General features: G+C 40.5%; 1 protein-coding gene across 1 annotated transcript in view; it reads right to left on the bottom strand.

The window, feature by feature from the left end:
- The window catches only part of mdga1 (MAM domain containing glycosylphosphatidylinositol anchor 1), a gene marked incomplete at both ends in the record, with an annotated part of 167,527 nt that overhangs the window by 84,624 nt on the left and 59,337 nt on the right, over positions 1-23,566 (bottom strand). The window contains one exon of the mRNA XM_084001722.1: positions 13,422-13,596. Coding sequence (XP_083857848.1) covers positions 13,422-13,596 — 175 coding nt within the window. The remainder of the gene's footprint in view (positions 1-13,421; positions 13,597-23,566) is intronic.

The following is a 23,566-nucleotide window of genomic DNA, read 5'->3' as shown; positions in this document are numbered from 1 at the left end:
TGTATGGCTCTGTCAGATATCTAGTGGTATATATGCACTTTCTGACCAAAGCATAACAGTTTCCTGTTGAGAGAAGCCTGAAGCTGTTTGCACATTATCAACACTTTACACTCAGCATAGCATCAAGGCAGGCTCTTCTAATAGCGAGAGCAATGACACAGCAACACAGTATAGGATAGCAGGTTAAATACTGAAGCACCAACCTCAAAGATGTGAGAAGAAGTGAGACATCTGTTCTTAATGAGCTTTGTAAAGCATTCCAAGCAATTGGAGAGGCTATATTTGTGCTTGTTTGAGCTCATAGCATGACTTCAATAATGCAGTTTTCTTGTCATAAGTAGGCAGTTTCAGTGTTGATGCTATTTTTATGTTTAGGTCCAAGTTCACTGCTGCAGCAGGGTACAGTTGCCACAGAGGTGTTATGTGGGTCATGGATGTACAGTATTAAAATGATCAGCTAAGGATGTGGGATTCAACAAAATTTCAGTGTCACACCATTATATCTCTTGTTGAACATAGTTCTTGGTTTATGACGCCAAGAAACCTTAAATGTTTTATTGTGAAATTATCACTGATTCATTGTGAGAACCTATCCTACAACTGCTCGGCTAATGCACCTCCACAAGGTTGCTAAGCAAACAATGTATTTGCCATTTTTTCGATTTCCAGAAATTGACGCCTTAGTTACAACGATCAATGTTCTGCACATGCATTGAGAAGGTATGTGGTGAATGCATGATGTACATTTTAAAGAGGAATTATTATGAGCTGCAACAACCTACTACATCTTTATTATACTATACACAATTTGTTATATGGTTTATTACAAAGAGCCTTCCTGCTCTGTGAGCACTTACATTTTTGGCAGATAGGGCCTGTGGGAGCTAGACCCTTAACCCTGACAGTGTTAGCACCATATTAAACTCACTGAGCTACTGTACAGCAGTCTCATATATCACTTAAGTGAAACAGTTTTTCTTTTAAGAATGTAGCCTTTGGTAGTGACTGCCCCAGATATCTACTGATAACTCACAATGTATGAATCACAACATGGATATTCTGGCTGGGTATTCAACTGTGGGCACTAATTTAACCTGCAGAGAAATAAACCAGTAATACAATGTACAAGGACAGGATTAGTGCATTTGAGAATGTACAGGATTCATCAAACAGTCTGCGGTGTATGCATCAATGATGACAACAAGGCCATTTCTTCTACCCTTTTCACACAATAGTGTGCATTAGTAACCGACTGTACGAGATGTAGATGAATGGGCTTTATATGTCTCCAAATATCAAGGCACATTCTTTTGGCACATAGCCTACTGTATTCTGCATTTACACTGTAGAGTATAGGTAAAGCCAAGTTAATGAAACAATACAACATAAATCAAACTCAGTCTTTTAAATTAAACAAAACACTTGGAAAGTGAGGGGTAAACCAGATAAATAAAAATATCAAATCAAATAGCATCCTTCATGTACTGAGACAGGGGAAGGATCTCCATAAATGGACCTGAAAAAGTCCTATTAACATGGATTTGTCGCCATTGTGTTAGTTGGAATAGGTCACCATGACACTACTTCTTTTTAGAGTTTAGAAACAAATTATTTATCCAGTCATGCACTATAAAATGCACCTACTTATCTTCAAGGTATTTTTTGATGATGGTTATGTCCTTCTATTCCATCAAATTGATTAGTTTTACGTTTGCCTTTGTATTTTAATTATACAAGGATGACATACTGAAACGAACAAGCCATCATGACCATGAGGAGAATAATGTCCAAACAATTAAAATAATATTAGGCAAGAAAGAAGACAAAAAAAGGTTGGCGTGGACTCATGAATACTTCTCATGCACTCTACTGTTTGATATTTTGCGTGCAGGTCCATTTAATGTTCTTGTATAGTAGTGGCTTTGCATGCAACATATGCAAATGTATGACAACCGAGGATAACAGTATATTTTAACAGTCCTCAGTCTAACGCCTTTACATGTACACCTGGATGCACTAATGGATGGTGAAACATTAGCAGCTCTGACATCATCCTAATCCATTATGTATTCATGAGTGCTAATCTATACCCATATAGTGCATCTGTATATTTTATAGAGTATATCTATACAAACAGCACATGTATTCATGTACGAATCAACTGGATATAGATATAGATATAGATATAAATGTAAATATATACACTCATGGGCCAACTTTTCCAAGTCAAGTTCAAGTGTTCTCACTCAAGTGTGTAAATCCACATTGTAAAAAAAAAAACAGCAATTCCCCTTTAATAAAAAAAAGAAAATAATAATAATTCATTGTAAATGACCTCAGCCAAAAAAACTTTGAGTTCTTTACTGGCATATGTCACACCCAATCCATAATGTTCAGTGAAAATCGGTTAGGTATGTTTTGCATAACTGAAAATCTAACAAGCAGACATGGGGTACAATAAACACATAACCTTCTGTCAGAGGAGGTTATGTATATGTATATGTATGTTATGTATGTTTTATAGTCTAAAAGTCTATGTCAAGACAAGTCTCAAGTTTTTTGAGGACAAATTGAGTCCCATGGCATGGTGTGCACCGTAAATGCAACTCAAGTGCCCATGCAGTGACGGAATGGCCATAGGGCAATGTGGGCAAATGCCATAACAGCCACCTGATGATGCGGCCACTGGGCCGCAAATAAATAAAGCGGATCATCACAACGGCACCGTGCATGGTGTCAACATAGCAGCAACAAGCAGCAACAAGCAGTCATGCGCCCTCACATCCTCACATTCCTGCTCTTGGCACATCCGCGGCCGACACACAGGTGCTGAAGCCCGACCGAGAGAGACAGAGGAGCAACCCCCCACTGTGGGCCGGGCCGAGTCAAAATCCACTGCTCTTTTTCACTGTGCCCCATGTCTGACAAGTTTGTACATTGACCTGAGATTTTTAACAACCATTCTCAAGCAATGTTTCCAGAGATAGATCAGAGACCATTTAAGAAATAGATTTCTGTTTTTAGCCTTCTCTTTTGCTTAAACGCAGTTGACCTCCACTTTTGGTGCCCCCTACATAAGACAGCGAGTCAGGCCTCCTTCCATTAAGGTGAAAACATCAACTATTTACTGGACTCCATTCCACTGAAAATAATGTTAAAAGCAATGTACTGCTTGAGGAGAGAGTGAAATAAGAGCTTCATTGTATCAAAGTCCTTCTATGGTTACAATATAGAATGTCTCTGTATCCATAGAAATAAGGCAGTTTTTTTATTATTTGAATCAGAAGAGCTATAATTGGGATCTTCTTTTTTTTTTGAGAAAAGCTTGCAATTTTTCAATCTTTTAGGAAACAGCAGCTCATTGTGTGTAGCAGCATGTGTGGCCATGCTGAATATCCAGGTTATGGAGGTCTGAGGGTGTCTAAGCCCTCTCATCAAATGCAGCAATAAGAAGACAAAGACGAAGGTTCTTTCACTCACTCGAGGCATGGCATCAAACACCAAGCTTCAGGATGCTTCTGCTCTAGATCAGGCATCAGACACACTAAGGACAGACAGTTACTTGGTTTGTAAACATTCTGCAATCAGTTTTACTGCCACGATTCTATACTGCAATTGTAACCTGAACGACTTTTGGATAACTGATAATATTACATGATCTAATATAAAGTTGCCCTAGATATTAAGACATGTAATCAATAACAATGTGTCCCTTTGACCATGTATTGTAGTGAAGACTGTATCCGTGGATACCTTTGCATTCATCTCTCTCTCCGTCTCCCTCTCTCACACACACACACACACACACAGCTCAGGAGTGGCATAAAAGAACATGGTGTCATGGCAGAGCAGAGCAGCCAGATAAAACAAGGGACACTGCTCAAGGCAAGCGTCACTGCACTTCATCTCACATCTAAAAGTGAAGAAATGCTGTGCTCTCTTCTTAAGGATGGGAATTGTTTGTCTTTACGCTTAACATTTCCACACTGTAGATAAAGTGTATAACAGAAGTGAGTCTGACCTCTATTGATGTGGTCTGCATCCCCTCTGACTGAAACTTTAGATTCGTTGTCACTAAACAAACATCATACTGATTCAATTAATGAAAATTAATTTATGAAAAGTTTATATATTTCTCATATACACCGATAGAGGCAACATTACTACCAAAAAATAACATCCTGCTGCAGAGACAGTTCTTTCCTTCATTTTCTCCAGGAATAGTAGCAGCCTGGTTCTAACAGATAACAGTGTTATCTACAAGTGTAAAAGTGCTACATAAAAAGTGGGTGTACTGTCAGTGATGACAATGATACCTGAAATGACAAATGAAAGGCTGGTTAGGAGGCTTCTATGAGGGGCCATCAGGGCTCCGCTTTATTCTTGGTAGGTCCAACCATTAGTCTGGATCGTCTCTCCTAATGGTGTGTAGTCTAAATAGTATGTCGACATTAAGATTGAGAAGACCTTTATTGTAAGTTTTTGTGCGAAAATTTGTGTGGCAGAGCAGCACCACAGTGCTCACATTTTTGCATTATACCACTCAAACATATATATAAAAAAGATTATTTGATTTACAATAAATAAATAAAAATAACAGTCAAGGTATATAAAAAAAACACTATGTAACACACAAAAGCTAAAGTCTGTACTGTGTGTGTGTGTGGTGGTGTATGAGGGGCTGTACAAGACATAATTCATTCTGGCCCTCTCACACACATATATTCTCTTTACACATACAGTACATACTGTACACTGCCCGTCCCCCAAAAAAAGTCATACTCTAATATTTTGTTGGACCGCCATTAGCTTTGATTACGGCACACAATTTTTGTGGCATCGTTTCAATAAGCTTCTGCAATGTCACAACATTTTTTTCCATCCATCCTTTATTTGTTTTGTTCTTTTTATTTTTCAAAGATTCTCAATGGGGTAAAGGTCTGGACTCTGTGGTCACATTGGACCACATTTCATTTATTAGAGGTGGCGGAAATGCGGGTCGAGCAGACCAGCGTTTCTTTACTTTCGGTTTCGTGGCGAGTCATGAGAATAACGCCGCTGAATCGCCGTTTATGGTCGGAACTACGACGGTATGTGATCGTCTTCGAACCTCTGACTTTAAATCTTGATTAATGAAAACATGAGTCTGTCTTGCGCCGGTCAAAGAATTTCACGGTGCGCGCAGAGGCTCATAAATGTAGTGTGAAAACATTTCGCTTTTCCAAAACTCCTCGTTGTCCCTTTAATTATTTGTTGAAAGTTCCTTATAAGTGCATTATAGAAAACATTGAAAAATTGGGCTTATGAGCTACAAAATATATGAACCTGTGAGTGAAAATGTATGAATGTGAGTAAAATTTTATGAATGTGTGAGTGAATAAATATTAGAGAGAAATATACAGTATGAATATGACAGTAAAAATCTAGTGAAAATGTATAAATATGAGAGAAAACTATATGACTGTGTGAATAAAAATATATGAATGTGTGAGTGGAAATGTATTAATATGAGAGTGAAAATATGTATGTGTAAAGAGAATATACAGTATGTTTGTGAGAGGGCCAGAATGAATTATGTCTTGTGCGGCCCCTCATAGTGGTGTGGTCATCTCTTCCTACTCCTGTTTGTTTTGCAATCTTTGACAACAATGAGAACCTCACACATAACACCTCCATTTTCTTTGCTGTGCTATGTATTATACTACACCTTTTCTCACAGCAGATTTTTTTTTATTTGTCACCAACATGACACTAATAACAGGGGCATTCACTGATACCTATTCCAGTCACAGCACAATGCTGAATGACACACCTAAATTGACCGCAGCCTTCATTAGTGTTATCAGTTACACTTTTCCCTGACCAGTCACAATTTCAAACATAACAAAGGTCTTTTCACAAAGTGCAATCACGGTAATCCCTTTCATTTTAGTAAATTGGGCAACAAGAGGTATTCGTGTCATCAACAAACAATGGTTGTTGAAAATTACCCTGACAAAGTGTGCAGTCACGGTTCTTTCAAAAGCAGCAGAGAATAAATCAACGTGATCTGGTGAGAAAGAGGAGAGTATAAAGTGCATTACTAAGTTGGACTACACAAGGCCCCCAGTCACATCAGAATTCCTTCTGAATGCATGGGAAAATCTACAGACCATGCTGAATTTTCTCTGGGCCAAGGCAAGTGTCAGGATTACCAGGAATTCAGCTTGATATGATACATTTCTAATGTACTTCTTGCTCCATGTGCTGCAGACCAAATCAAATCACCAAACAAGGAAGTAAGAATGAAAAAAAGAACAACCATATAAAGTATATATCAAAATGCACTTCTTTAAGAACAGTCCAGCATGGAGATAATGACCACTCTTTCAGAGAGAGACAGAATAAAGAAAGGTGAACAGGGAATGAATCCAACCAAAGTAAGCAGAAGAAACAAATCCTACAGAGACGAGGCCGAGCGACGCAGAAACGCAAACGAGCAAAAGAAAATCATGATGAAGTATTCAAAAACAGAAAAATATATCAGAAAAGCAACCAGGAGTAATGAAAAGCAAGGGGGCATCTGGTGTCACAGGGAGAAAGATAAACAGAGAAAGTTTAGGAGGGATGTGAAAGAAAGTTTGGGGGTTTTTGTGACTCAAGAGTTTGAATCTTTCAAACTACCTGTTACAGTGTCATTTCCCTTGCCTGTCTAAAGCGCAATTAATTACTTTCTGTGTCAAAGTGTATGCAGAGCCTGTACCAAATGTGTTAACGTGTGTGTGCGTGCTGTTTCCATTCAGCACTGCCCATTCCTCCTGGTCAGGCCAAAACTAGTGTCACCCTGAAGCACAGAGCCTGTGTTGTGACAGAAGACTCTGGCCAATGGGGACAGACTAAATGCCATCTAGTCTTCTGTTTATGGGTGTGAAAGCGTGTGTGTGTGTGTGTGTGTGTGTGTGTGTGTGTGTGTGTGTGTGTGTGTGTGTGTGTGTGTGTGTGTGTGTGTGTGTGTGTGTGTGTGTGTATGTGTGTATGTGTGTATGTGTATGTGTATGTGTTCGCATGTGCACCACTGTCAAAAAAAAAAAAAAATTTTAAAGCACTTGTATGACCACACTGGGACCATTTCTACAGTCACAGTGCTGGAATAATAGATTACACATTCTTCTGTTGACTCCCATAGCCAGTGACAGTTAGGGTGATAACTGCCAAAGCTGTGAAAGGTTTTGTGTACATTCAGAGATTCATGGTCTTATACTGCATTGACTTAGACTGTCATTACTGACAATGCTACAGGAGGTTAGTGTCAGTTTCACTACAGTGTACTTTCCCTATCCACTGCCTGTACAGTGGATTTTGAAAGTATTCAGACCCACTTCAGTTTTTCACCATTTGCAGCTTTATGTGAAAATCAATAAAATTCTTTTTTCCCTCATCAATCTACAAACAGTTACTCACAGCCGTTAGGTGGTTGTTTGCGAACTCTATGCAGCCTTTCATGTGTCTAGCACTGAGGAGAGGCTTCATCGAGCTTTCGTCGGGCCACTCTGTCATATTGCCCAGATTGGTGGAGAGCTGCAGCAATGGTTTTCCTTCTGGAACTTTCTCCCATCCCCACACAGGGTCTCTGGAGCTCAGCCAGAGTGATCTTTGGGTTCTTGGTCACCTCTCTAACCAATGCTCTTCTCCCCCAACTGTTCTGTTTTGGCTGGACGACCAGCTCTAGCAAGAGTCCTGGTTGACCCAAACTTCTTCCATTGAAGAATGATGGCGGCCACTGTGCTCTTGGAAACAGTTAGTGCAGCAGATTTTTTTTTATCCCTGCCCAGATCTGTGCTTTGCTACAATTCTGTCTATGAGCTCTTGGAGCAGTTCCTTCGACCTCATGGATCTCATTTTGCTCTGATATGCACTATGACCTGAAAGGCCTTATTGAGACAGGTGTGTCTCAACTATTTAATTCAACACAGCTGGACTCAAATGAAGGTGAAGAACAATTTCAAAGATGAACAAAATAAATTGACGGCACCTGAATGACATGTAAGTGCAAAGGGTCTGAATACTTATGTTCACATGATATTTCAGTTTTTCTTTCTTAATTCATTTGCAAATATTTCTAAAGTTCTGGGGGGGGTGTTATCATTATGGGTTGGTGGGTGTAGATTGATGAGGGAAAAATATGTTATTGAATTAAACAAAAAGCTGTAACAAAACAAATGGTGAAAAATTGAAGGGGTCTGAATACTTTCCGTACCCACTGTATGATGCAATGTGTTATTGGTAAGTTCCTTTTGAGCTACTTAAAATTAGCTTAGAAGGAACAGCGCTGTTGGGTATTGCCTAACAATATGAAACTCTATTACAAAAACTTAAAACCAAAGAAAACCGTACACACCAAGGTCAAATTCAAGAAATGTAAGTCTGATCTCCATTGAATTAGGAATGCAGCTGAAATCAATTGGATATTGTTAAAACCTGCCAATTGTGAAAAGTATTGTTGTTGTTTTCTATAGAAATAATCTACAATGGTATTAGAAAGCCCAGAAAAAAAACATTCCTGCAAAGACATCAGCATCAAGGATGTTCATCCCCACTGTCACAACATCATCAGCAACATTATCCACACTCCCCAACACTTTTCCACTTACCTTGTCACGTCCTGAAGAGAGGACTGAATCCACGGAGAGGACTTGATCTGAGCTATGCTAACCTAGTTTTTTTTTCATTAATAAAGCATTCTTTCCTGATCTGTGCTCAGGTATCATTAGTTGGGTTTCTGAACCAAGTCCATCCCATCAGTAGAGGTTACTTTACAGTAAGTTAAACCCGCCTGCTCACTGTCCCACTGCCTCCGTGGTTAGAGTTCCAGGTCATTGGTCAACTGGTTGAAGAAGGTTGTTTGCAGTAATGGCTGATGGGTGGATGTGGTCTTGATGTGAGTGGAAAGTATTACTGTAGTGAAGTCACTCTAAGTGGTTGCAGATTAATGGAAAGGTTGCTGCATCTGCTTTTCAGTGGAACTGAAGAGCAGAGGATTTACAAATAGAAGACAAAACAAATAGCTTCACCTGTGTTTATTAATTAAGCACATGGTCTATAATGGGCCAGATGAAGGTCCTTAGAGTAGATTCACATGTACCCTATACTGATTTATTCAATTGTGGTTAATAAGTAAATGCATTGTGAATTACTAACTGACTCACAGGCAGGATTCAGAGTATAGAAATAAGAGAGGAATGTAACGGTGGAAGGCCTGTGTGTGAGTAGTGGGGAAAAAAACAACAAACAAAGAAAAAGTTTGAAAGTAGGTGAGAGAACGGAAAGAAAAGAGGGAAGTGAATGAGTGACTTAGAAAGAGACACGGTGGTGGCGGAGCTACAGTATATAGAAATGTATGAGTGAGTGACTTATGATGTATGTGCCTGCTATTCAAAGTAGAATATCAAATGTGTCTTTGCTCCAATCCTGAAACTCTCCACTCATTTTCTCTGCTGTCGTTTCACTATCCATCTGTCATTCACTCTCTCCTCATTCTCTCCTACTGCTCCTCCTGCTCTCACACACTACACTTTGAAGTTTGAGTGTGTGTGTGTGCTTTTGGACATATGTGAGTATATGTGCATGCTTGAAAGTGTATCCACAATACTGTATGCATCAGAGGGTATCCGCATGGATGGGAATGCAAAAGATGTGTGTGTGTGTGTGTTGGTGTGTGTGTATGTATACTATGTGCAACATATAAATGAGTGAGAAGAAGACATTTGTGTTTGCACATGTGCGTGCTTGCTTGCATGTCTGCTTGCCTTCATTTGACTGTGTGAAAGCAAAGCTGAAGCCGCATGCTGGGCAGATGACCTAAAGCCAGACACTGCTGCGTTTGGTTGAGTCTCACAACTGAGTGGAGAAAGACCCCAGCTGACTCGCTCAAGCACACGCACATGCACACACGCAAAAAACACACTGCTTTATCAAGCCCTGGTTAGTGTGTCCATCTGTGTGCAAGGCAAAGGAAGGCGGGACGGAAGGAGAGACAGAATAAAGGAAAACATGGTGGATGAGAGGGCAACATGAAAGAAAGATAAATAAGGGGAGGGGATAGAAGAGTGAATAGAAAGTGCAGTGCTCTGTCATTTGGGCTAAAAAGGCTAAGATGTGGAAGAAAAAAAAGGTAGGAAATATGTGATTGAGAAAACCAGAAAGGGAGAGCCAAAACGCTTGTTTGTAGCCTGTGCAGGTAACAGCATGTTCTGCCCTCTAGTCCAATAACTGGTCTGTTGAATGCATCCAAATTGAAAAACATATGAGTGCATCTACCTTAATATGTGCATCTCTCTCTTCCTCTCTTTCCCTCTGCAAATCTATTTTATTCCTCTTACTGGCCGTTATTTTATTTCTGCCTCTCCCCTCAACTGTCTTATTCCTTCTCATGTTATCTTATTTTTTTCCCTAGGAAATTACAACTCCTTAAAACTGAAATCTATTCAGCTACAGTGAATCACCATTCTTCTCTATTTCAGCTCGTTCTTGTACTCGCTGTTCATTATTTCCTGGAATACTCAAGTGGTCTTTAGGTAACTAGACTTTGACACGCATGTCTAATAGACAGGATCAGGGTCAGTAATCATATATGTCACAGATGGGGTAGGCAGAAATCTACAGCCATATACAGTATGCACGTGCCTCACACAAGCACACAGCAAACATAACCACAGCTGTGAGTTTTTGGCTACAGCAAGCTGAAGGAAAACATTAGCTACATTCAACATAACCACTCATCACCTGCTGTCATGATAGATTTACCTACACAACCAACCATTACAACACGGATATTACAGGAGAATTGAGTCAGCAGTGTGTCTAAGAGAATTACAGCCATGGTCATTATCAATGTACAGCTTCACCAATATAGACGTATATCCAACTGAAGGGACATGCTTATACATCTGCATCTGCATTTTGTAGAAGGGCCAGTAGGAACATCTCTTTCTGAAAAGACCTGTGATTTGTCAAAAGCTCAAGTCAGACCAGAAAATCTATCTAAAATCTAAAAAGCAGCCGTGAGTTTTCAGACCACTTAAATTACACTATTCTGAAAGGTGATGGAAATGTTGCCTATTGATGCCAAAAATGTACCACCTAGCCCAGCGTTAAACAACATGGGAAGTCACATATTGAACCTGTGATCTTTCTTCCTCCTGCACAGTCCTGCTTGAGCTGCACACATTCATCTGCTTCCATTGTACCGTCTCTGTTGAGAGATCCAACTATATCATCCGTGACATCTCCTGTTGGTTTATGAGAAGGCGTTTTGGAGCCTGGTGTGTACCATCAACTCGTGCAACTGCCACTCATCATAAAAGCAAACTGAACTATCTGCCTTTCCCCTTCCCTCCTTCCTTGCATACCACCCCTCTTTGCTCATTCTCCAATCCATCTTCCACTTCACTTTCACCCCCCTCTCCACCCTCTATTTCTTTTTATCTGGCTAATTGTTACATCATTCTAGCACTAAAGGCGCCTGTGTAGGAAGCATGGCTGATAGCCACTGGGTCTTACGCCACATGGGGGGTGTGGAATTGAACAAGCATTGGCCATCAGAGCTGGTTAGCTTCACAGAGCTCCTGTCACAACTACACTCACAACACAACCTGTTTACTACCCAGCCCCCCTGCAATTACCAGCTCCCCAGCAGGGGCTAAGCTATAGCACCTGGGGAAGACTAACACTATCAGCAGAGAAGGAGGAGAAGAAAGAGGGAGGGAGGGAGAGTCCTATTAAGGGGCTGAGACAGGATGGTGGGTAAGGGACAAATCCTATGGGACAAGCTTGGGGAGAGCATGTGTGTGAGTCTATGTGTAGATTTGTGTGTACGCTGGCTACAACACTGCATGGTAGAAGAAATTTGATGCTCAAGGAGCAGTGGCAGGATGTAGTGTTGCATAGGACACAAAGAAGAACACAGGAAGAGGTGATTTTATCAAATGAAAGGGAGGAAATGAGTGTTTACTATTATAGGCTCTTTGAAAACTACCGTTTTTCTATCAGTCTATAAATTGACCATTACAATGATTGAATCAATGGAGGAAGGAACTATCTGCGTAATAAATGGATGGAACCGATGGACACAGTTTTGAGGGTACTGGGAATTAAATAAAAGTCGTATGTAGCTATGTATGTTGCATGTGAATCAACCTTTGACCATGACCTGGCCCCTGACTCACAGGGACAGTGGGGCAGTGAAACAAGCAGCAGCACGGGGCCCCTACAACCAAACACTGCTTCTCAACTGTCACATTTTGCACAAGATGGGTCCAATCTAAACATAGAGATGGGGCTACGAAACAACAATAATTTTATTATATTTCCATATTGTAAACAATAGGAATAGTAACCATGTTATGCTGTTAATATCCCTGGAGAATCTACAGAAACTAACTGTAGCCTACTCTTGCCTGCATGAAAACACATTTTTGAAAGCATTATAAGTATACAAATGGAGAAGGAGCAGGGACCAAGGATACCAAACTGTGGTTCCTCTTAACACATTTAGCCTATTTTATTCAATTACTGTGGCTACACAAATAACATCAATGCATCTTTTGCAATACAGAGCATAACAGCCTTGAACTTAACTTGTTGGCTTTCAATTTGATTCCTGCAGATTCTGAAAATGTTGTGTCTGTCTCCACAATGTGAATCCACACTGCACAATTACAAGGCTTTGCACTTAAAAGGGCCTTGTATATATAATTTTGTATCTTTTTGTGTGACAAAAAATAACAAGGGAGCATTGAGGAGGCCTGTCTGGACAGCTAACAACCTGATTCAATAGTTGTGACCCCCAGCCCTCCCTCTTCAGAGTAGAGGGGACATGGGTAAGTTGAGAAACAGTGGGCTAGGGAGCCCGTACTGCCTGGACTAACCGTTATAAAACTCTGGATATGTTCCACAGATTCCACTTTTTTCCAGGAGTATCTGACAAAAAAAGAGGCGTTTTTTTTTTCTTCCACTTATTAGCCTCACTGGTGGATTGTACACAGTGCATTAGCCATACACTGAACCAATGATATACCAATTGTATAAGCATAAAGTGCATTAAAACTAAGATATTAGTTTTTAATGTGTTGCACCCTCTTATCTATAGCCCTCCCTAATACTGCAATTCTATTTGATCCATCCTCTTTTCCCCAAATCCTCCAAATATGCTTTTCATCATCTCCACCGTAAGTCATCAGATACTCCTGGAAGCCATTCCCACCTGAAATCTCATCATCCACCCAATCTGTCTTTCATCTTTCCTGCTACAATCTTTCCATCTCTCCCCATCTTGGTCTTCTCTAAGGTGGGAATGGCTGTAGTGAAAGTCTGATACGGTCTTGAAGTGGAAGGAGTTTTTTTTTTTTTTTTCAGTTTTTTCGTCTTTCTCCCTGCCCACTTACATTGCACATCTACGCGGATGGACTTGATGGCAGCCACCCCCACCCCGTTGTCGGCCTTGCAGTAGTAGCGACCCCCCTGCACCCTCTGGATGCCCTCAATGCGTAGCGTCTCATTGTAGATGGATGTTTCTTGGAACTTGTCTGATGCGCTGCCTGCCGTCTTCGTCCACCGTACCTGCGGGGGAGGGGGAATTGAGAAAGATGCTGTCAGTGAAAGCGAGGCGTAGTGAAGGACAGAATCAGTCAAAGTGTAATGGAGGAAAGGTGACAAAAGGTTAAGGAAGCACTTTGGCATTTGATTGTCTTTAAAAGTAGTAACACATAAAATCCACAAAGCAACCACTCAAATAAAAAAATCATGTTTATGCATGCCACTCTTAATTATAAAAACATGTGATGGTAACCTTCTGTTCAAAAGTCAGGCAGACAGGCATTTCTGTCGATTCTGACGATTTATAACCCTAAAGAACAGGACCCTAAATGAAGAGGACAAAAAGCAGAGTGTCATCATTCTTTTGTACCGACACATCCTGGAGTTCACCTCTACATCACTGCCATAAGAGGAGTCTTTAAACAGAGACTGTCCTCTCAGGAAGAAAAAAGAGGATTAGTCACTTCAGCAAAAGCTATGATGAAATATTGTTATTACTGTTACTCTTAATGTGTCATATTTATTATTGTGACCATGATGATGAAACCCCCTAGCTTTAACAAAGGTGTAATTTAAAACCCTGACCATGATCTTTCCATTACTCATGCAAGTCACTTTTGGTTGCCTGTTGATGGTGAAATCTGACTTTAAGGCTTGTTTTATGTATTTGTTTGAGTATGGTCTCCACATAAACATGATGACTTTGTACATTTTAAGTCTCCTTAGTGGAAATAAGTCACATGCTTCATGTACTGTAGGTAAGTCAGGATTCTATACAACAAGTCTGTTTCCACTGGACTCTGTCCCACTGTCCCTTTATCAATACACCAACAGTTCCACCTCAGCCAAGCATATCAATATTTTGTTATCTTTTTCCCCACTTGGGTTTTTTAATGTGCAAACTTGAAATGTGCGTAAAAACAAGTCAATGGAAACCCACAAACTACAGAATAACAAAAAAATAAATAGTTTTCACGTACATCCGGTACAGAAACGCTGTAAAATGCATCCTAAAAGTCACTTTGAACTGTTGTTACTATGCATGCATGAAGCAAATTAAGTGACAAAAAAGGCAGAGTGCATGAGTACGACAGACAGCCTCTTATTGTCACTGGGCAGGTCATTAAATTGTCTGAATTACTGATCAAAATTATAAATGTACTTATTTTTTTCCTGGCGATAAAATCACTGTATGCTCTACAGAGTGGAAGTTAATGACACTAAGCGCCGTACTTGTGGTGCCCATGATGCTAAATTCTGAACCATTAAGAGTTTTGACAAACTCTATATGGCTTTTTCACGCTTCAATTATCCCATCAGGCTGTGGGAACACTGCACAGCAGACAGCTACATGATACTTTCACTCGATTAATCAAATGCACAAACACACACACTTGCACTTGAGAGATGCATGAAAGCCTGTAAACTCATCACTGAATGTTATTCTTACATTTGTGTGTATGTGCGCACAACTGTGTGTATATAGTCCATTAATCCCTATTAACCTTTCTGTCTGTTATCAACCTCGACAAGACTATCAACCATGTTCTGTTAAGGAGGTCAGAGAGGATGATGGGCAAAAGTCACCGATACACAACGTGCATGTGTGTATTCACCCATGCAAATGTTTGTGTGCAAAAGTGTGTGTTTCCAGCTTTCATGCATAGTATCAATGTCCATATTCACTGTTGCATGTGTGTGTGTGTATGTGTGTGTGTCGGTTAGAAAGCAGGTTATATGGATTAGGGGATTATCAGGGCCTGTGTAAACGCTCCCTGTCTGTTTATTCAGCTCTGTTTGTGGGAGGGATTTGAAAGAAGCAGACTGCCATTTGATCAAACCAGCCAAGGTGAGCAATGAACCGAACCCTGTCTCTCCATGGTTTAGTGACTCCAGTTTGCATGCATGTGTGTGTGTGCCTGTGTTTGTGTGTACCTTTGTGAGAGACAGAAATGGGGAGAGAGTGAAAGTGAGCATGGGGTGTGCATCTGTGTTCCCTGCTTTTGTATCCTATCTATCAAGGATTAAAAGATGAGAGAAAATCTCACAAATTATGGACATTTTGTTTGCTGCCACTTTGAAAAAGGGGGAATTTTAGAGATATTCATAGGATTAAAGATCAGGGACATTAAGATTATATTTAAATTTAGAAAAAAAAATGTTGGAAGTAGAATAATAACAGATTTCAGTTAAAAGCGGTTACTTTATGTTGTGGACACTGATGTGTCCCTTTGTCATGTGTGTATGACAAGATTTTGTGGAAAGCATGAAATCAGGATGATGTATTGCACTCAAAAGATTATACAATGTCAATAAGGGATGGAAGCAGTATTTGAGTTTAGAATAATACTGCAAAGAGTGGCCTATTGTTAAATCTGGAGTAAAATCCATGTAAAGAAAATAAGTGCGTCGGGAAAGAAAAACAGCACAAGTTAGTGAGTAAACCAGATGGTAAGTAGAGGGTGTGTGTGTGAGGTGTGAGGAGTGTGTAAGTGAGATATAGTTTTTTTTGTTACAGAGAGTAAAAAAAGAGAATGAGAGGGAATGATATATACAGTATCGCTGGCAGCTGTGTGATGGGGAGAGAAAAAGTGCATCACACTGGGAGTTGCTCCACCAGAGACGCAGATGAAGCAAAATAGAGAGAGGTGATATTGCGAATAAAGGGGATATTGTGTGCGATGCAGATGACAGCCAGGAGGCAGAGGAGCCTTTATCTGCCTGTGACACCAGCAGCTTCAAACCATCACCTGCGCTCCCTTTCTCTGACCTCTTTTGCTCTCCCTCCACATCCTTTTCTCTCCAATTTTTCCTCCACTAAGGTCCCAGCAGATAGGTCTGGATATCTCTCTTAGTCCTTTTTCTCTCCCTCATCTTATCCCTGTCTGGACGTTTTACCTTTCTCCTTCCTTTATTTCTTTACAAAGCACAGGAAAGCCAGACACTCCCTTGTCATCCCATCAGATCTTAATGCACATCCATTTGCACACGCATTAATAAATACATATTTTTCCAGACTTTCTCCCCCACATAGAGCCATTTGTTGAGTCTGAGCCTTTTTTATAATAATAGCTTTTACATTTGGTTAGAAGTGTAACGCGAAGGGAAGATTTGGGTTCCCCAGGGATCCAGCTCGACATGAAATGCAGCAGGTTTTGTTCGCTCTTTCTGTATTCAGCTGGGGAGCTGTATGCTGTCTAGGACACAGATGTTTCAACAGGAAAACAGACACAGTGCAGAGAAAAGAGCAGCTTTGTTGGAATACTGCATAGATGGAAGTTAGGGAGCACTTTGTGTTTATATAGGAGGGGGGAATGCACTGAACCACTGACCAGGGCTGTGTGGGCTATACATTTTCCATTAGAGGTTACATGTTGTCTGATCATCATGTACTTTCATACATTTGCTCCTAACCTATACATTGCTTTGTCTGCTGTTAGAGTCATAAACGTAAATATAGTATCACAGTGCCTTGTTGACATTGATATAAATGAGCCCAGTATAGATGTTTGAGTGCATGGGGTATGGAGTCTGTAGTCTGGTAATGCATTTAGAATCTGACCACACAGATACAGGTTTAAGTGAATCTGCATACGTTTTTTATTGTTTCTGTGTTTTGTCCAAAAAGGATCTTTTGTGAAACGATGATGTCATACCCCCCACCGCTCTTACCTGTAACTTGAGCCACACCGCTACAGTATGAATGTAATGTAACAACAACTGTCAGGTCCCTCGGACACTGTGGCTGAAAGGCGTCCATTAAATCATCATCGATCGTCATGTTTGCACTGACACGACTCCCAGTCAACATTCAACTTTTAATGTTTGGAGTTTGAATACAGTGCACAAGCTTTCCTTCTTCTCCTTTTTTAGTGTATATGTGGCAGCGTTACAGTGCCACACAAGCTTCACACAGGCCTGGCATATGTACTACAGTGTTTTGAGTCGTTTTCAGTGGATCCGTGTGTACGCAGATATTTCTTGATTTTTTTTCAAAACGAACCAGAAAAAGATCGTTTTGGGGGAAGCTCCGTTTCCGTGTGGACAAGGCCTTAGGTTGAATTTTTTTTTTTTTGAGGCATCAGCAGGTGTTATTTGTTTACGATGTCTTTGGTGTTTAAGAGTCAATTTGGTTTTGTGAAATAACTCTTTCTATTTAAGGCTTGAAGCTCAAAACAGAAACATTTGGCAGTACTCCTCTCCAGGAGTGTTAACACTGTTGCAAAAACGTTTGTGGTGAGGTGTTGTATAATGTATTGTGAAATACATGAATAGACTTTATTGCCAATATCAAGCATGCTGGAGACTGACAAACAAGTCAGCATCGGCTCACAGCATCTCCAGCTGTAAATGATCTGTAGTCCATGATACAGATGGACATTTAACAATACACAAAGGTCCTGGTTTATGTACTGTACATCTTACACAATTCACTGCATACCAACACAACAGCCTTGCAATAAAACATAACTCTATGAAGCTTATAGTGTTCAGTAGACAAAAAATTGAATGCACCCTTCAATGTTCAACCTTCGACATTACCATGCAGTTGAATCAACACCTCCCTGAGACACTGTCAACAAAAAGTGAACATTATGAGCTTCATAAAGGTGGGATTTATTGCAGAGCTCTTGTGTTGGATCGCTGGATTTAGCTGTGTACTGAATAAACTGGAAACAGATTCCAGCGTCAAAAGAGGCTTCGAGGGAAAGAGGAGGAAAGGGAGAGAAAGGGGTGTGCTGCTCTAGGTGGTAAGGGAGAGGAAGGCTAATGTGTGTCAACTTTACTGACAGGTCAGTGGCCTGCAGCTGTCTGTCTAAATGTCTGCCCCGCTTCTGCTTTATTTTGTGTGTTTTTGTGCGTGTGTGTTTGAGTCTAGGGTGGGGGGGGTTGTCTTAATCCCTTACCGTTGTTATTTCTTGTTCTTTCCCACTGTCCTTAACATTGTTCTTCTTTAACATCTCTCCCCCGTCCCTCCACACACTCAACATACAATACACACACTTTTTCCTCCTTCTCCTGATCTGTCTCTGAGCCTCACGTCTTTTCTCAGAGTGACAGGACACAACAGGATCAAGCAGACATGGTCCAATGGCTGTCGGACCCTGCTGCCCTGCTGTCTAAAGTGGAAACTGTCAACACTACACAACAATACATGAGAGGCCTTAATGCTGAATTAGCATTTACCCTGGAAAAAGAAGTGCTAACCTGCTATCAATATTTAGCACAGTTGTCACAAACAAGAAGAATAACACAGACAACCTGGCCTAATCTGATTCTGAATTATAATGACACATTGATAATTTTGGCTGATGTTGAGTCTGAGCAATGGAGAGTATAATTCACCTACCAAGAAATAGTAACTATGTCTCCTGTGTCTTGTTAACCCAGTCTGTATGGTATATATTCAATGTAATTTACCATCAACATGGCACAAAGCAGTTGTTTAAGTTGTGTAAGTATAGGATACTACTATGAAAAGTTAAACCCTTCTTTGTTCAACTTCAGTGTAAGCAGCAACGCTTAGCTTGCAAAGCTGCCCCCTCTCTCTGTACCATAGCTGCTTCCCGGGGTGTTACAGAGTATAAAGCTTTTATATTCCCTCTCAGTAACTCACCAAGAGCTTGCTAGGCCTGCCTGCTGCAATTTTTTAAAACTCTTTTCTCAATGTAACGCCAGCAGAGTTGACGATACAGTGCTTTATCCATCCAACTGGCTCACTTACCGCGAATAGGCTTAAGATGGTAATCCTGTTATCAGGGAATACTACTTGGCACAGATGCAGACCCAAACACACACAGACCCTGAGACATTTGAGCAAAATGTGTGGGGGCAAGGAAGAGATGGGGACCAAAAAGCAGTAGTGCAGGTTGATAGTAGTAGATTGAACCAGTGAACAGACATTGAAAAATAATCATACCCAATTTACTTAGCAAACTATGACTGAATTGAATAACTGGAGGTGACAAGGTGTGGATGACTTACGGTATAAAACTAAACAAACTTTCTCATGGAAATATCTATTTTAATTATCTGTCACTATAGGAGGGGTAGAATGAGGGAATTGAGAGGAGAGGAGGGGAAGAAAAAAAACATGTGGTTAAAAGAATAAAAAACTGGACTGAGGAATAAATATCATTTCAAGCATCACTGCCTGAGGGGATGTCACTTTGTTGATTCATGGCATCAGGTGTAGAGAATATCAGGGAGAAGAAAGAAAGAGAGAGACATGACTGGGAGCAGATGAGAGACTTCCTTCATCTAGGAAAGAAATTTGGGAGAATAAAATATGTTGGAGAGAAAGCACCACTGGAAAGGTGTAGAGGAGAGGAGGAGTGAAAAGAAAGTGCAAAAAGAAGAGGAGAAATAATGGACACACAAAGGAAGTAGACATGAAAATGAAACGTAGTGTGGAGCAGATATTTAACAAAGCCAACTGAGAGAAAAATGAGGTGGAAATATAAGATGAATGTTCCTTCATGCCAGTGAAATGGCCTTTTCATTATGTAATCTCCATTTATTAACATTTATTTTAATGTGTATTCAATAGCCTATAGGTGATTGAAGAGATTACTCAACTCAAGTAGTGGGATCTGATTATTGTCAAAAAGAGTATGAGTAAGAGTTAATGTAGTCATTCTATCAGAATAAAACTGAGCAACAGATGCCATCACTCTGTTCGATATCACCGTGAACCTCTCCCATCCTCTCCGTGCAGAGATCACACAGCAAAAAGTTCAATAAAACTGACTCATTGATATTTAACACGGCATCCCTCTCCCTAACCTTGTCATCCAATATGAATGCCTTTATCGCTCTTTCTGCCTCTGTAATGTGAGACCAAGGCTGTGATGAAATTACAGGAAGCAGAGGAATCATCAGCATTTACGATAAAGTCATGATCTTTGAAAATATACCTAATGACTGTGCTCATGAGGTCACTGATGCTGATGATGGCGATTTGCATTTTGTTTGCTTGTAAGCATGGAACGTAGCTCACGTGATGCTAAGACTCAGCAGATGTTTAACAGTGCTTGGTCTTGGAAGATATCTGATTTTTCTTTCTTTTTTTTAATACCATTTAGGGAATCAGTTTCCCTTCTGTAATATGAAAAGAAAACAGTGTTTGTTCAACATTTGCTTGACCATCAGATGGTTTGAGTGAGAGTAGAACAAACGGCGGCAGACATGAACAGTGTGTCGACAGCCGTCAGCGACTGTGTCAGCAGCTATACCTTACACGCTCCGCATGTTGGATGTGTTACTTGTAGTAAGTAAGGGTTCATTAGCACAAGCAATTTGAGCTCTCGTGTGTGTGCTGTGTGTGTGTGTGTGTGTGTGTGTGTGTGTGTGTGTGTGTGTGTGTGTGTGTGTGTGTGTGTGTGTGTGTGTGTGTGTGTGTGTGTGTGTGTGTGTGTGTGTGTGTGTGTGTGTGCCGAGATGATGATGATGTTACTGCTGAGTGTCACAATGCTGTCGGGCTGCTGAGAAGTAAAGACGAGCCTGACAAACATGCACCTGCAGCATCTGTGTGAGGTGCAAACTGATATCTATCAGAAAATAATGTCCAAAGGTCTGCGATACATTGACCCACAACCACAAAAGATCAGATTGTCCAAAAATGATCTGTGCAAGTAACTGCTCTGCCAGTCCTGTGTCTGTAGCTTGTGTGTGTGTGTGCATGTGTGTGTCGAGGGAAGATCTCCAATCTTATACCTTTTTCCAGCCATCCAAGACATTCTCACACTGATAGAAGCATTTGTAGCTCCATCACTCCACCTGTCTATCTATCGCTCTATGTCTAGACACTTTTTCTACTCTTTTCCACCAGTTCAGTTAACTCTGGGAGCACAGACATACCATCATTTATACCTCATCTTCATTATTTTGTCTGTGAAGTGCAGTGTGTTACCACGGCAGCAGACACTCCAGAGACACTCAAACATACAGACAAGGTATAGAGGAGTCCAGCACAGAAGTTGAACCCCCCAGACTCATCACCAGCAATATTAAGTGTTTTTGTTTTTGCTTTTGAAACCTAATTTGATTTTGTCTCTATTCCCTCGCTGTCTCGTGTAGTCAAGGACACGGACACAAAGATGTGCTCACACGTTCTCCCAGACACAGCTGAGGTAGCTCGGTCCTGTTGTGTTTTTGATTTCCATTGGTAGAGAGGTACGTACGTGGTAAGGTTGCATGCAGACACTGCACAAAAGCAACATTTTGAAGCTCTGTGCATCAAGTGCTGTATAAGTGACTGCAGTGAAAAGGTTGATTTAGCAACTGGGGTCATCCAAACTTTTCCTCGTGAAGCCAGAGGCACAACACAGCAACAACTGTCTCTTCTCAAAGCCTCAAGTTTTTGTCTCTGTTACATTTTGCTTTGTCAAATGCATCTGTATCTAGCATTATAACCTTCAGAGTGACAGTCAGAGTGAAGACAAACAACTTCTGCGACATACAGGTATTGCTAGAAATTCATGTCAGTAAACATTATAGATTTATTCATTGTAAAATAAGCTCATTTACCTACAACACTATGGCAACAAGTCTCACTGTGGAAACAGACACTCAACAGGGAACGTAACAAAAATGTAGTACATTCATAAATTATGTTTTAAGATTGAATGTCTTTTTATTCAGATAAATCAGTATTTTATCATAGAAAAAGATTTTAGCACTTCATTCAGTGCACTAAATTATTGTACATTGTAAAAAGAATGGATCAGCAACACAGCATTTTGCTTCAGTTAGTTGCATTTATGGTGCATAGTTCTCCTGAAAAATATTTTTTCCTGTAAATAAAGAAATGGATGTATGCACTGTATATGCAACTATTTGGCTGCTGTCATAGCATTTATGACTGGTTTTCTAATGACATAGCAAATCATACTCACATTACTGTAATGAATGTGTTGTCAAAGCAAGTGAAAGTTTCTCTTCTTGTTCTCTTTTCTAATTCTACTATAAATAGAGTTTTCATGACTACAGTGCTGCATGTTCTTCTCATTTTACTCCATTAGCGTCTGTTCTCCCATATCATATCAGCTCTTTTTTTCTCTTTTTCTGCTTTCTTTTGCTGCAATGTTCGATTTTTTTTAAATACAAAAAAATGGTTAATTGAAAAAGAAATACTTCAGTTTTAAGTTCAACGTCTGGTTCCCCCATTTTAATTCTTGGTCCTCTCTTCCATTTTTCTTTCTGTCCATCTAGTCAGGGGTCACACAGTGACCTTGTTTGTGTCTAGGTCGTGTTCCCACTGAGTGCCTGTGCAGCCTCGTGCTGCCACCCGATCAGCCTTGCTTTCAGCCTCACTATCGATCGCCTTCCACTCACCCCTCAAGGACGGAAATCCAAACCCACATTCCAGACCACAGCCCTCATCTCCCTCCCTCCATTCCTCCCCGCTTCTGTCTTTTCTCTGCCTCTCCACTTTTCTCTTCCAGGCCTCTCTCCACCTTTTCCTCTCTTATAGAATTCATCACATACATACACACACACACACACTGGTCTCAAGGTTGCAATGACCAGCAGACCCATGAATAAATAATAAGGAGGTAGGAATCACTTTCAGAAAAACCATTTACTCTCCTATTGTGTTCTTGAAGAAGCTGAAGCTGTGTGTGTGTGTGTGTGTGTGTGTGTGCGTGCGTGCGTGCGTGCGTGCGTGCGTGTGTGTCACGAGAAAGCTTTGTAAGACTACAGTGCTTTGTTAACTAAAATCCCTGCTGTCCCCAGAGTTAACTTGAGCAATGCTACAAGCACCTTCTGGGTGACCTCTAACACTAAGGTTCTTTCTTTTTCTCTCTCTCTTCCACTCTCTCATCCTTTCTTTCTTTGTGTCTTTCTTAGAATATTCAGGGATGTAATCAATGAGTTTGACAGGAGGTACAGTACAGAAGAAAATCATTGCATATCATTGCCTCACCCTGCAGCCTTGCAAGTCTATACTGAAGTGCATCAAATTTCCTAAAATGGTCCAAGGTTTTTTTTT

Source organism: Trachurus trachurus (assembly GCF_905171665.1).
Source record: "Trachurus trachurus genome assembly, chromosome: 3".
NCBI classification, from domain to species: Eukaryota; Metazoa; Chordata; class Actinopteri; order Carangiformes; family Carangidae; genus Trachurus; species Trachurus trachurus.
The sequence above is the reverse complement of the archived record's forward strand: the minus strand, read 5'-3'. Positions and strand labels throughout refer to the sequence as shown.